This window comes from Rhinoraja longicauda, chromosome 1 (genome assembly GCF_053455715.1).
Source record: "Rhinoraja longicauda isolate Sanriku21f chromosome 1, sRhiLon1.1, whole genome shotgun sequence".
NCBI lineage: Eukaryota > Metazoa > Chordata > Chondrichthyes > Rajiformes > Arhynchobatidae > Rhinoraja > Rhinoraja longicauda.
In genome coordinates, this window is record NC_135953.1 from 86178562 (window position 1) to 86191418 (window position 12857).

Below are 12857 nucleotides of genomic sequence, written 5' to 3' on the forward strand. Positions count from 1 at the left end.
AACTTGGAGAAAGTGAGAGGAGTCAAAAGAGAAGTTGTTGTTGAGTGTGAGACAAGTTCCACCAGGCAAAGGAACTGACAGAAAGTAGGGGTTGGAGTGGCTGGGTGGAATGAGATCCAAAAGAAAAACTCAAAGATGGTTTGTTTTATCTGTGATTTATTGTCTTCATTGTAGATTAAATCAAAATGAATTGGTTACCCTCATGTTCCCAATGTTTTCCATCCTCAGCTGAAGATGTTGTGAACATCCAAAACCAGAAAACTATGATCACATGATTGAGATTTACTTGTGATCAGCTCTGGTGCAGGTGGAACTTATGTCTCTCAGTGAGAAGGGTACAAGTTCCATTCCAGAAACTTGAGCATGATGATCATTACTTGACCACAGTGAGCTGGTACTTCTGTGAAGGATTTCTGCACTCCTGGTGTTGCCCTCTTCGAGAAGAAGTACTAAATTAAAGTCCTGTCTGCACCTTCTCTGTAGAACATAAAAGATCAGGAGGCTGTATCAAAGAAAATCAGTATTACCGGTGGTCTCAAAAATAGACTATTTGTTATTTTGTTGACATTGAGGGAGTTTTCCTAGCACAGATTGACTATTTTGTTCAGTCAGTCTAAATTTTCTTCTTTGCACCATAAAGTGTTTAGTGCATGAATAACGTTTCCATCTGTTCTAGATAACAGATAGAAAAGTTCTGTTTTTCCAGAGGATTTGGATTTCTTAAAACTAGGTTTAAGAGGATAGGATTTCTTAAAACCATCACAGAATTGAATCTTCAGTTACAATGATTATTGATGCATCATCTGTATTGAAAATATGTGATTTCCCAAGTTAATGGTATTTATCAAGCTATTTTCATCTGGCCACGACCCTTTTTAGAGATCAGCTTCTGGTTTACCTGAGGAACTGACCAGAACAGACAGGTTTTAAGGATGATTTCTCTTTGTATCTCTCACCTCCAAGACGGAAGAAAAAATAATGTCAAAGATTATATTTTAAAAGATTGGAATGGATGGAACCAGCTATTCTGAAAAGAAATGTAAAAGCCTGAAAAATATAAAAAAGAAAGTGGAGAAAAGAGAAAGCCTTCCTCAGAAGGCTGAGGAAGTTTGGCATGTCCCCTACAACTCTCACCGATTTCTACAGATGCACCATAGAGAGCATTTTATCAGGGTGTAGGTTGGGAACAGCTCCATCCAGGACCGCAAGGAATTGCAGTGAATTGTGGATGCAGCCCAGGCCATCACACAACCAACTTTCCTTCTATTGACTCCATTTATACCTCTCGTTGCCTCGGCAAGGCCAGCAGCATAACCAAGGATGAGTTGCCCCCTAGCTACTCTTTCTTCCCCCCTCCCCCATCAGGCAAATAGTATGGAAGTGTGAAAACGCACACCACCAGATTCAGGGACAGTTTCTTCCTGGCTGCTTTCAGGCAACTGAATCATCCTACCACAACCTGAGAGCAGTGCTGAACTACTATCTGCCTCTTTGATGGCCCTTGGATTATCCTTGTCGGATCTTGCTGGCTTTACCTTGCACTAAACGTTATTCCCTTATCATGTCTCTATACACTGTATATGGATCAATTGTAATCATGTATTGTCTTGCTGTTGACTGGTTAGCACGCAACAAAAGCTATTCACTGTACCTCGGTACACGTGACAATAAACTAAACTGTGAAAAATAATATGTGGAGATGGGTGTGATGTAGGATGGGGGTGGGGGCGGAGGAATAGAAGATTTTCCAAACTAAATTTTCTCTGTAATTAATATGAGATTATTAATTTTAACTGTGTAGAGAGCCAAATTTTAGATTCCTGTAATTGTATCAGCAGGTTTAGTAATTATGTCTCTTAGCCGTTATAATTAATGACTTACTGACACAACTTCAGGAACTGGAAACATGTGCATCCTGAAAGTGCGAATTAATTACTATGTCATTCGATAACATATTTTGCTCCCAATTTCATTTCTTAGAAAGGAAGACTTTAAGATCTATGCATTGTATTTTTGTACAAGACAATTTATGTTGCCATTGCACACAGGACATTTCAAAATGTTTCAAGGTCAGTTTATTGTTACATGTACCAATTAAGGTACAGTGAAATTTGATTGAAAATGTGTACTTATCTCCAACATAGTGAAATGGCAAATGACATAATTGAACCAGTGCACTTAGGTTTAAATCAATTGTCTCTAAAATCATATATAAAACTAAATTTGAAAATTACTTAGTAATTTGGGTAGATGAGTGATGTAAATCTATGACAATGAAATATCAGTATTTGCAGGATATGATTTTGTGCACAATTTAAATACGTTCAGTAAAAAGGTGAGCATAAAGTGGGGAAGATGGAGCTATTCAATTGAGAAAGGCTCCAATTAAACAAAAATAGAATCAATACTCTGGCGGCAAAATAATTATTACAGCAGATTAAAATTAATTAAAAAAGGAAAATAAAATTTGTAGGGCAGTTCAATGATTTTGATAATACAGAATATTCAGCATTAAGGAATGTGCAAAGGTAATAACAAATAATATGTTGTGACTGCAGCTACATCAGGTAAAAAACATAATAAAATGTATTGAGTAAAGTTTCTCCATATGAATGCACATGGTTTATGCACCATGATTAGTGAGTTAATGCCATGAATTTGAGATAAATAACTTCATCCATGTTTGCAGGTTGATCAGAGTGGAAAGCAAAACATTCCAGGGCCCTTGACTTTTAGGAAAGATCAGCGTAATTTGAAAAAAGATGGCACAGTTTCAATGACAAAGGATGAGTTTGAGGCAGCAATGAGAAAAAATAAATCTGGATAAGGATTGTAAGGGGTTTCTGCGCCGAGCTTTCGCCCGACCTAAGGTCCCCGTGCCTTGCTCTGATCCCTTGACCAGGCCGCGCACACTGGTTCCCCGTGAGTGGTTCGACCCACTCACCCCCTACGGTTCTAGACACTGGACTTAGATGCAGGAGCGTTTATAGTGCAGAAAAATTCAACCAGACCAGATTTGAAGAGCAGGGTTTAAATGGAAAAGGCTTTTATTGAGCGCTTGGGACTATTGTCCATGAATACTTATACAGTTCTATAAGACATATCTATAAGACACATACCGAATTACATGAATACTTTTGACTATGAATCATAAAACGCACAGTTCTACAAGACATATACATGAATACCTTTTACTCTGAATTCTAAAACGCACAGTTCTACAAGACATATACACGACTGTAAGATGGGGAACGTACGACACATCGCAAAATTGACCAACACATATTCCTTTACACACCCACGTTTATTCAAACCACCCTCCCCTCTACACTAAACTATGTCCAGGATATGCAGGATTGGGGTACATGCTCACCATGGGGCTATTACTGGGGTTACTGGCTGTTCGTGCTGCTTCTCCGCTGCTTTCCGTGAGGGTCGTGCTTGTCCCGTGAGTTTCTTCCTTCCGTTTCTTGCGTTCCTTGCAGGTTTTCTTGCAGTATTTCTTCTCAAGTTGCGTGCCTGTTCCTCTCTCTTGCATCCGTTCTTCTTGCCTGTCTTTTCTTCCTCCTGCATCCTGTTTCTTGCATGAGTTTAAAACCCAAAAGTCGTGGCCAGTTATACTAATTCTGACCCGTCCTATCTCCCTCCAGATCTTGGGATCTCTTTGTTTAAAAAGATATGTATGAGTTTTCTCTCTGATCTGCGCTTATGTCCGGGGGTACCGGGGATGGCCAGACGGTGTTAATTGGTATTTCGTTGCGAGGTGATGGGTTTAACTGGTTTCCCATCACCTACCAGGTAGTTTTCTATGGGCTATTGTGCCCCCTTAACGAGATTAACTGTGTAGGTCGGCTTGGGGCATTGTGAGTATGCTGATGTCAGCGCCCCAGTGTCTGGACTTCGACCTGGTTTCGCAGGTTTCTGCATGGCCAATACACATCCATTGTTCTGGCTGTGGCTTTGCAGAAACCTAGAGACTGGGCTGTAAGGTTTTTTGCTCTTGTGGCTGGTCACGAGGTCCTGCGGCCATTTTAGGACCCACAGATTGTGACATCTCTTGGTAAACTGACCGCAGCCTTTCTCCGCTATCAGCCCCAGTCTCCCGTTTAAAATGTCCAAACTGCAGCTCTTTGGTTTGGTGTTGCTTTCAGAATGGGGGAAAACTTCTCAAATCTTGCAGATGTGAAATTAGAATGGCTGTAGAAACAACCTAACAAAGACCAACAATAATTTGGTGAGCTTCATAAACCTCCCAACAGTTATTATGGTTTCGTGCAGGTCTAAGTTGGCATGTGCTGTGGGGCATCTGATTCAACAATCTTAGAGGAAGTTTAATAAATATATGAACTGGGGAAAATGTGGACACAAGGAACTTCAGATGCTGATTTACATTAAAAAAACACAAAGTGTTGGGCTAATAAGTTGGAAGCCATAAGTGACATTTTGAGTCGGGACCCTTCTGAGCAAACCATATTAGCTAAACTAACTTAGAAAATGAAACCATGAACATTTTCGAGACGGCTTCATGGAACCATATCTTGATCAAACAACTGGAGCAGATCAATTTTAGGCCTGACGCTCACAGAATCATAAAACTAAAGCCTTTTGGCCCTTGGAGTCCAAACTGGCTATCCAGCGAGCGCACTCCACTGCCTTCACCCTATGGCCCGACATTCCTCTTCCTTTCACATATTTATTTAGTTCTTTTGAATGTTATGGTTGAATATGCCTCTATTACCGCCTCTGGGAGGGCATAATACGTAAACAAAAGTTTTTGTCACTGTACCTCACTCAGTACACGTGACGATAATAAACTAAACTAAAATATTGATAACTAAGTTCCTGAAGTAACTGACCATAAAACAAGAAAAGATAACAGCAACAGGCCAGGTGTCAACTGCAGCATATTGGAGTTTGGTGTGGAGAGTTGTGTAATCTTGAGAGTTACACACACACACAGTCCTTCAACAACCTTCAACTCAGAATTATAGATCGAAGATAAACACAAAAACCTGGAGTAACTCAGCATCTCTGGAGAGAAGGAATGGGTGATGACTTTTCGGGTCGAAACACTTCACTTTGACGATTGCATCGGTGCTACCTCCTGCACCCATGGAGAACTCATGGACTTCATCAACCCCCTGCTCTTCAACTCAGAATTGTTGAGTTGGAGACCAAGCTGCAGACATTGCAATAAGGAGGAGGGGAGTGCAAAGGTGTTATTTGGAAAGGTGTGGGGTAACATTAATTACACTGGGTTATTTAGATTTGGTTAGCTGTAAGAAATATATATATTCTTAATCATTTACAGAATGTCAGAGTTACTGAATAAGTATCCTCATCCCTATTGTCCTCAAAGAACAGTCTGGAGCTCGGTAAAAATCTGTTTATTATTTCAGATTGCCAGCAAATGAATCTTTTGCCACAATCTGTCTACTTAATTTACTCCTGCAGTATTGGTAATCCTTGGATTTGGACTCAGCTCTAATGAAGTAATAGTGATAACTTTCCCCATCAGGATTGTGTGAATTTAGCTTCCAGGCAGTGATATTCCCAAACTCCTTTCTCTTTTTTATAATGGAAGTCTCATATCAGCCAGGATCTGCCAAACATGAGGCCCTGCTGCAATAATTGGTACTTACTGCATCCATGATATGCCAGAGTGAGGTGGATTGAATATTGAGGATGGTGAATGGTGTAGCTCGGCTACTTTGTCCCAGATAGTGCTCAGTTTCATGGGTTGTTGGAGCTGTACTCTTTCAAACAAGAGAACACCATTCCACCTTTGCTCCTATCTTGTGACTTGGAGATGGCCAAAATGCTCTGGGGAGCCCACAAAAGAGTTACTCAGAGCAGGATAATTATCCATTGCTATGTCTGCTCCAGTAAACACAATGCTTGTGCAGGTGATCCAGGCAATGATTTATAAGAAAATAACTGCAGATGCAGGTACAAATCGAAGGTATTTATTCACAAAATGTTGGAGTAACTCAGCAGGTCAGGCAGCATCTCAGGAGAGAAGGAATGGGTGACGTTTCGGGTCAAGACCCTTCTTCAGACTGATGAGCAGTCTGAAGAAGGGTCTCGACCCGAAACGTCACCCATTCCTTCTCTCCTGAGATGCTGCCTGACCTGCTGAGTTACTCCGGCATTTTGTGAATAAATACAGGCAATGTTTTATGTCAGAACAGAGAAAATTTAAAAAGTAATGTTTAAATGGAGAGAATACAGATGTTTGTAATGGGGTGGTGTCAACTGGGAGAGAATGTTGAAAGCTTGTTAATGATAGCTAATCTGTCTGGAAGAGGCATAAGTGGAGCGAAGACAGAGCAAAAATATGCAAGTCAACATATAAGTACAGCACGCATTAGTCATCTTCAAAATCCAAACTTCCACCTTTGAAAGATGTGAATCTTTTAAATTCCCTACCCTAAATAATTTTGGATGTGCATTTGCTGAGATCATTCATGACTGAATTCGATTTATAAATACCAAGTGAATTCAGGATACCAAAATTATAGGTGGAGAAATTGACTAATTTATTGAATGGCGGTGCACGCTCGAGGTGTCGAAAGGCCTGCTTTTGCTTCAGATTCCTAAACAACATCCAAGAATATGGTGTGATGATAATTACCGCCGCCGCCTGGTTGGGATGGTCTCGTACAGTTCCCCCCTGCTGACCCAAAACATCAATGAGTTACGCGATGCCACGTGGAAAGACACTTGTGTAGGAAGGAAGTGCAGGTGCTGGGTTGGTTTCACCGAAGATAGATACAAAATGTTGGAGTAACTCAGCGGGTTATAATTATTCACTGCTCCAGTAAACACAATGCTTGTGCAGGTGATCCGGGCAATGTTTTAGGTCAGAACAGAGAAAATTTTAAAAGTAATGTTTAAATGGAGAGAATAAAGATGTTTGTAATGGGGTGGTGTCAACTGGGAGAGAATGTTGAAAGCTTGTTAATGATAGCTAATCTGTCTGGAAGAGGCATAAGTGGAGGGAAGACAGAGCAAACATCTCTGGAGGTAAGGAATTGGTGACTTTTCGGGTCGAGACCTTCACCCGTTCCTACTCTCCAGAGATGCTACTAGTCCCTGAGTAACTCAGCAGGTCAGGCAGCATCTCGGGAGAGAAGGAATGGGTGACGTTTCGGGTCGAGACCCTTGCTCCCATTCCTTCTCTCCTGAGATGCTGCCTGACCTGCTGAGTTACTCCAGCGTTTTGTGAATAAATACCTTCGATTTGTACCAGCATCTGCAGTTATCTTCTTATACATTTTGTGTCTTATCTCCTTCAGAGTGGCTTGCCTGGGGATTGGGACCAGACTACAAGTCCCAGCAACGCTTGCAGTAAACAAGCACCATGGTTTGAAAGGGCCGGCGGCGAGTGGCCCGGGAATCGTCACAAGCAGAGAGCGCGGCCGATTGTGAGCTCACAAAGCCGATGCGAAAGGATACAGCGTTGCCCGGGTAGCAGAGGGCGGCCGCCGTGTCTCCACGTTCTCAGCCGCCGCGGCCGCGGCCGCTCCTTCACTCCTCCATCCCAGCCCGGCCCCACGCCGCCACCTGCAGCGATGAACGGCCGCCACACCCACCCGCGGCTCCACACTGACCGCAGAAAGCCAAAGAAAAGCCCTCGCCAGTAACCAAGGCGACAGGTGTCTTGGCGTTGAATCGAACTGTTCAGGCACCTCGACGATGTGGGCAGCAGTGGGCAGAAAAGAATTCATCAATAGTTATTATATTTTTCTTTGAGATTTTTGAATGTTAGGGTAACTTTAAAAAATATATATTATAAAAATATTTATTTTCGAGTAAAAAAAATATCGTTGACGAACGAAGCCTTTAAAAAAAAATAATAATAATAATAACGTCGATCGGGTTTTAGAGCCTTAAAAATGTCCACCGTTTTGGAAACTGAAGCCAAGAGAAGGGCGGCGATGTGCTGGAGCTTTGCGAAAGGTGAACCACTGACCAGAACATCGTCCTTTGGTATCTTGGAAGCCAACCGGGCTCGAGAGAGTGAGTGTCTCGGTGAACTTCCCTCCACAGGCAGTCATTTACACTGTGTAAGGTGTAAAGCCGGTAATCTGGATAAGGCGATGCGAATAAAGGTGTCATACTAAAGATGAACAATACCGCGCGTATTTATTCACAGAATGCTGGAGTAACTCAGCGGGTCAGGCAGCATCTCGGGAGAGAAGGAATGGGTGACGTTTTGGGTCGAGACCCTTCTTCAGACTGACATAGAAACATAGAAAATAGGTGCAGGAGTAGGCCATTCGGCCCTTCGAGCCTGCACCGCCATTCAATATGATCATGGCTGATCATCCAGCTCAGTAGCCTGTACCTATAGAAATAACCTGCTGAGTTACTCCAGCATTTTGTGAATAAATACCTTCGATTTGTACCAGCATCTGCAGTTATTTTCTTATACTGAACAATACCGCGGCGGCAGGGAAAGCCAAGGAAGCACTTCATTCCCAAATCAGGCCGCGTCTCCTCCCGCAAAGAGGGGTGTTGGATTCATCTCAGTGAAAGTGGCGGCATTATGTTGATGCTGTGGAGCACGGGTCTCTAGAGACTACAGAGGCAATTCCTGGACACTGGTGAAGCGATGTGCAACTGGAGACCCGTGCTCCACAGCATCAACATAATACCGCCACTTTCTAGCTCTAGACTTATTTTGTGTAGGAAGGAACTGCAGATGGTGGTTTACACCGAAGGTAGATGCGAAATGCTGGAGTAACTGAGCTTCAGTCCGAAGAAGGGTCTCGACCCGAAACGTCACCCATTCCGTCTCTCCTGAGATGCTGCCTGTCCTGCTGAGTTACTCCAGCATTTTGTGAATAAATCGATTTGTACCAGCATCTGCAGTTATTTTCTTACACCCATTCCCCTTCTCTCCTGAGATGCTGCCTGTCCCGCTGAGTTACTCCAGCATTTTGTGAAATAAATACCTTCTAACTGACACAGCATCTCTGGAGAAAGGGAATAGGTGACGTTTCAGGTCAAGACCTTTCTTCGGACTGAGTGTCACGGGAGAGGGAAACTAGAGGTATGGGTCTGAAGAACGGCCTCTATTTCGACGACCCGAAACGTCACCCATTCCTTTTCTCCAGAGATGCTGCCTGGCCCGCTGAGTTACTCCAGCATTGTGTGTCTATCTTCTGTCTACCGTTACTTTCTTGCTTTGGACTAGTTAATGTATGAAACCTTTAGGGGTTCTGGGGACTACAGAGGCAATTCCTGGACACTGGAGAAGCGATGTGCAATAATATGCTGCACACTCGCATCCGCGGTATCGGTTGCACATTGTGCCAAGGTGGACCCCGTGGTCTGAGAGAGAGAGAGTCAGCTATGCTATGGTGGCCCAAATCTGATCTTATTTAGCTTTTGCCGGGGCTTGGTAGGGATCTAGGTCGGCTGATGCATCTCGCAGGTATCAGGGCATTCGCGACTTCCTCACTACAACTTGTGCGCTGTGCAAGGACTTAGATGCGGGAATTAGCTGCTGGGAATTAGATGCGGGCACGCCTGATTTATTCCGGCTGTGGCTCCGTGCCGGTCTGAGCTGGGTGGTGGGTGGTGGGTGGTGGGGGCTTTGTACGCTGCTGGATGTAGCGGAAACCCATTTATTTGAGTGAGATGGCTGACTCAGAGGTAACTTCAGTTTTTACTTTGTTGTGTATTTTTAATCATTTACATGAGATGCAACCGTTTTAAATTACAAAAGGACATAAAGTACTGGAGTAATTCAGCAGGTCGGGCAGCTCTGTAGAACATGGATGGGTGATGTTTTGTGTCAAGATCTTTCTTCAGGCTGATTATTGGGGGTGGGGCGGTTGGGCAGATGGTTGGAACAAAGGCCAGAAACAAAAGCTGAAGCTGTGAGACAGGGTTTGAAGAGTTGCCAATTGTGAAACTAGGAGGAGGAAAATAGCCGGCGGGGGGGGGGGGGGGGGGGGGGGGGGGGGGGGGAGGGAGGGAGGGAGGAGGTAGAGATATAGGTGGAAGTCCAGATGTGGCACAAGGGGGTGGGGGGAGTTTGTGGGCAGTTACCTAAATTTGAAGAATTCAAGGTTCATACTGTTCGGTTGTAAGCTACCCAAGTGGAATATGAGGTGCTGTTCTTCCAGTTTGTATGTGGCCTCACTCTGTCATTGGTGGAGGCCCAGGACAGAAGGGTCAGTGTTGGATTAGGAAGGGGAGTTAAAATGATTAGCAAGCTGGAGTTCCAGTAGGCCTTGGTGGATCAAGCGCAAGTGTTCAGAGAAACGGTTGTGAGTCTATGCTTGGTCTCGCCGATGTACAGGCGGCCACCTTTGGAACACCAGATGCAGTCGATGAGGTTGGAGGAGGTACACGTGAGACTCTGTCTCACCTGGAAGGACTGCTGGCGTTTCTGATTAAAGGTGAGGGAGGAGGTATATTCCTATCCCAGAGTGAGACCACATGCAGACTCGAGGAACAGCACCTCAAATTCCATTTTGGTCGCCTACAACACAACAATGTCAACGTTGAATTCTCCAATTTTAGGTAACCTCCTGCAATACCCCCCACCCCCCATAACTCTCTCGTTCTCCCCCACACCTCCCCCTCTATCTTCTCTCCCTCTCCTCCTTGTGCCGCATGTAGACTCCCACCTATTTCTCCCCCACCCCACTCCTCCTCTAGCTTCGCAATGCGCAACTCCTCAACCCAGTCTCACACCTTCTGCTTTTATCTGGGGCCTTTATACCAAACACCTGCCCCATTAGCATCCTCCCCCTCACATGTGTGCACCAATTATTTGCCATGCTTCGTACTGCTTCGTCCCTTTTGTGGATTTCTTCTCTTCCCCCAACCCCCCCAATCAGTCTGAAGAAGGGTCTTGACCAGAAAAATCACCTCCAGAGATGTTGCCTGGCCCGCTGAGTTACTCCAGCACTTTGGGTCCTTTTACGAGCATCTGCAGTTTCTTGTTTCTGCGTTTTAAATGAGTATTTTTTATTTAAGTTTTTAAATTATGTAACTAAGTTGGAATATCTCTGATCATCATATCATCATTTAAAAACAGTGAACAAACTTTACCAATACTACGTATGAGGGTGATTGTTGGATGGGCCTTGAGTTCCAGCATATCAGACCCACCAGTTACATGTGAACTCTGCGTTTGCAGAGGCTTCGAGATTATTGAGAGTCATACAGCTGCAAAAGATTAATGCAGGAAAGGAAATTGTGTTCAGTTCTGGCCACCATGTTATAGGAAAGATATTGTCAAGCTTGAAAAGCCTCAGAAAAGATTTTTACGAGGATGTTGCCAGGACTAGAGGGTGTGAGCTATAGGGAGAGTTTGAGTAGGCTGGGTCTCCATTCTTTGGAGCACTGGAGGATGAGGGGAGATCTTATAGAGGTGTACAAAATCATGAGAGAAATAGATCAGGTAGATGCACAGAGTCTCTTGCCTAGAGTAGGGGAATCAAGGACCAGAGGACATACTGTAGGTTCAAGGTGAAGAGGAAAAGATTTAATAGGAATCTGAAGGGTAATTTTTTCACACAAATGGTGGTGGGTGTATCGAACAAACTGCCAGAGGAGGTAGTTGGGGCTGGGACTATCCCATCGTTTAAGAAATAATTAGACAGGTACACGGATAGGACAGATTTGGAGGAATATGGACCAAGCGCAGGCAAGTGAGACTAGTGTAGCTGGGACATTGTTGGCCAGTGTGAGCAAGTTGGGCCGAAGGGCCTGTTTCCACACTATAGTGGTGCACTGAACGCATTGGGCTTTGAACCATAATATAAAATTATGGTGGTCCTCTGTCCCTCTCTTCCCCTCCTCCTTCCCAGATCTCCCTCTATCTTCCTGTCTCCACCTATATCCTTCCTTTGTCCCGCCCCCCTGACATCAGTCTGAAGAAGGGTCTCGACCCAAAACGTCACCCATTCCTTCTCTCCCGAGATGCTGCCTGACCTGCTGAGTTACTCCAGCATTTTGTGGATAGTATAAAACAGTTCCATTTATTTGGTTCATCAAGAATTTCCTTTAATCAAAAACATTTAGTCTACATGTCTTTGGAATGACGAGTTGAACTTGGTGAATGGTTCTGTTGGATTAATCAGGTTAAATTATTTGTTAGTCAAAGTTAAATTGTGTTTGATGCATTTGAAGAAGTAACCAGGAGTAGAAGTTTCGTCCTTGTTGCTTGGACTAAGCACATATTGAGAGAAGGCTGCATGTTGTATTCCATTCCCAAAAATCTATTTTATTAACTGTAAGGAAACCAAATTTGGGAAATGTAGTAAATCTTGTGGTAGTTACCGTATGATCATATTATTTCTTTCACAATCCTGGGATTTTCCAAAATTCTCTACCGCAAACTCATGAAGAATAATCACTGCTGTAAATGTAGCAAACATGATAGCCAATTTATGTACAGCAAGGTCTGTCAACAGCATTGTGATAATGACCATAGTTGATTGATGGATAAATACTGACCTGAACTGCAGAGGATAGCTCTCTACCTCTCCAAATCAGCACTGTGCAATTGTATTCATACATTCTAAAGAATGCAGATAGGGTCTTGTTTTAACATCTCATGGGAATGAAGGCACAGTTAACTGCAACGGTTTCTCGGAAATGATCTAAGATTTCAGCCTTGATCATTGTTCTCATCTTTGGAGTGGATCCAAAACTCTTTGACTCGGGTGATGATGCTACAATCTTAACATAAAGGCAGAGACCAGCATATTAAAGGAATGGTAGTAACTTCTGCAGTTAAAATTGAACAGCACAGTGGTGCAAATGGTAGAGCTATTGCCTCATAGTGTCAGAGACCCAGATTATTCCTGGTGCTGTCTGTAGAGTTTGTA

The 12857-nt window shown here is 43.5% G+C and overlaps 1 protein-coding gene across 6 annotated transcripts in view; it reads left to right on the forward strand.

The window, feature by feature from the left end:
• Positions 1-12857, forward strand: part of LOC144594813 (coiled-coil domain-containing protein 158-like) — a 510587-nt gene that overhangs the window by 396105 nt on the left and 101625 nt on the right. For 5 of the 6 annotated variants that reach the window (XM_078401696.1, XM_078401706.1, XM_078401716.1 and 2 more), the window contains exon 1: positions 7416-8022. The exons of the other annotated variant lie outside the window; for it this stretch is intronic. In XM_078401696.1, the coding sequence (XP_078257822.1) occupies positions 7899-8022 (124 nt within the window). In that variant the 5' untranslated portion in view covers positions 7416-7898. Of the gene's footprint in view, positions 1-7415; positions 8023-12857 lie in introns of those variants that run through there. 6 annotated transcript variants of the gene reach the window in all.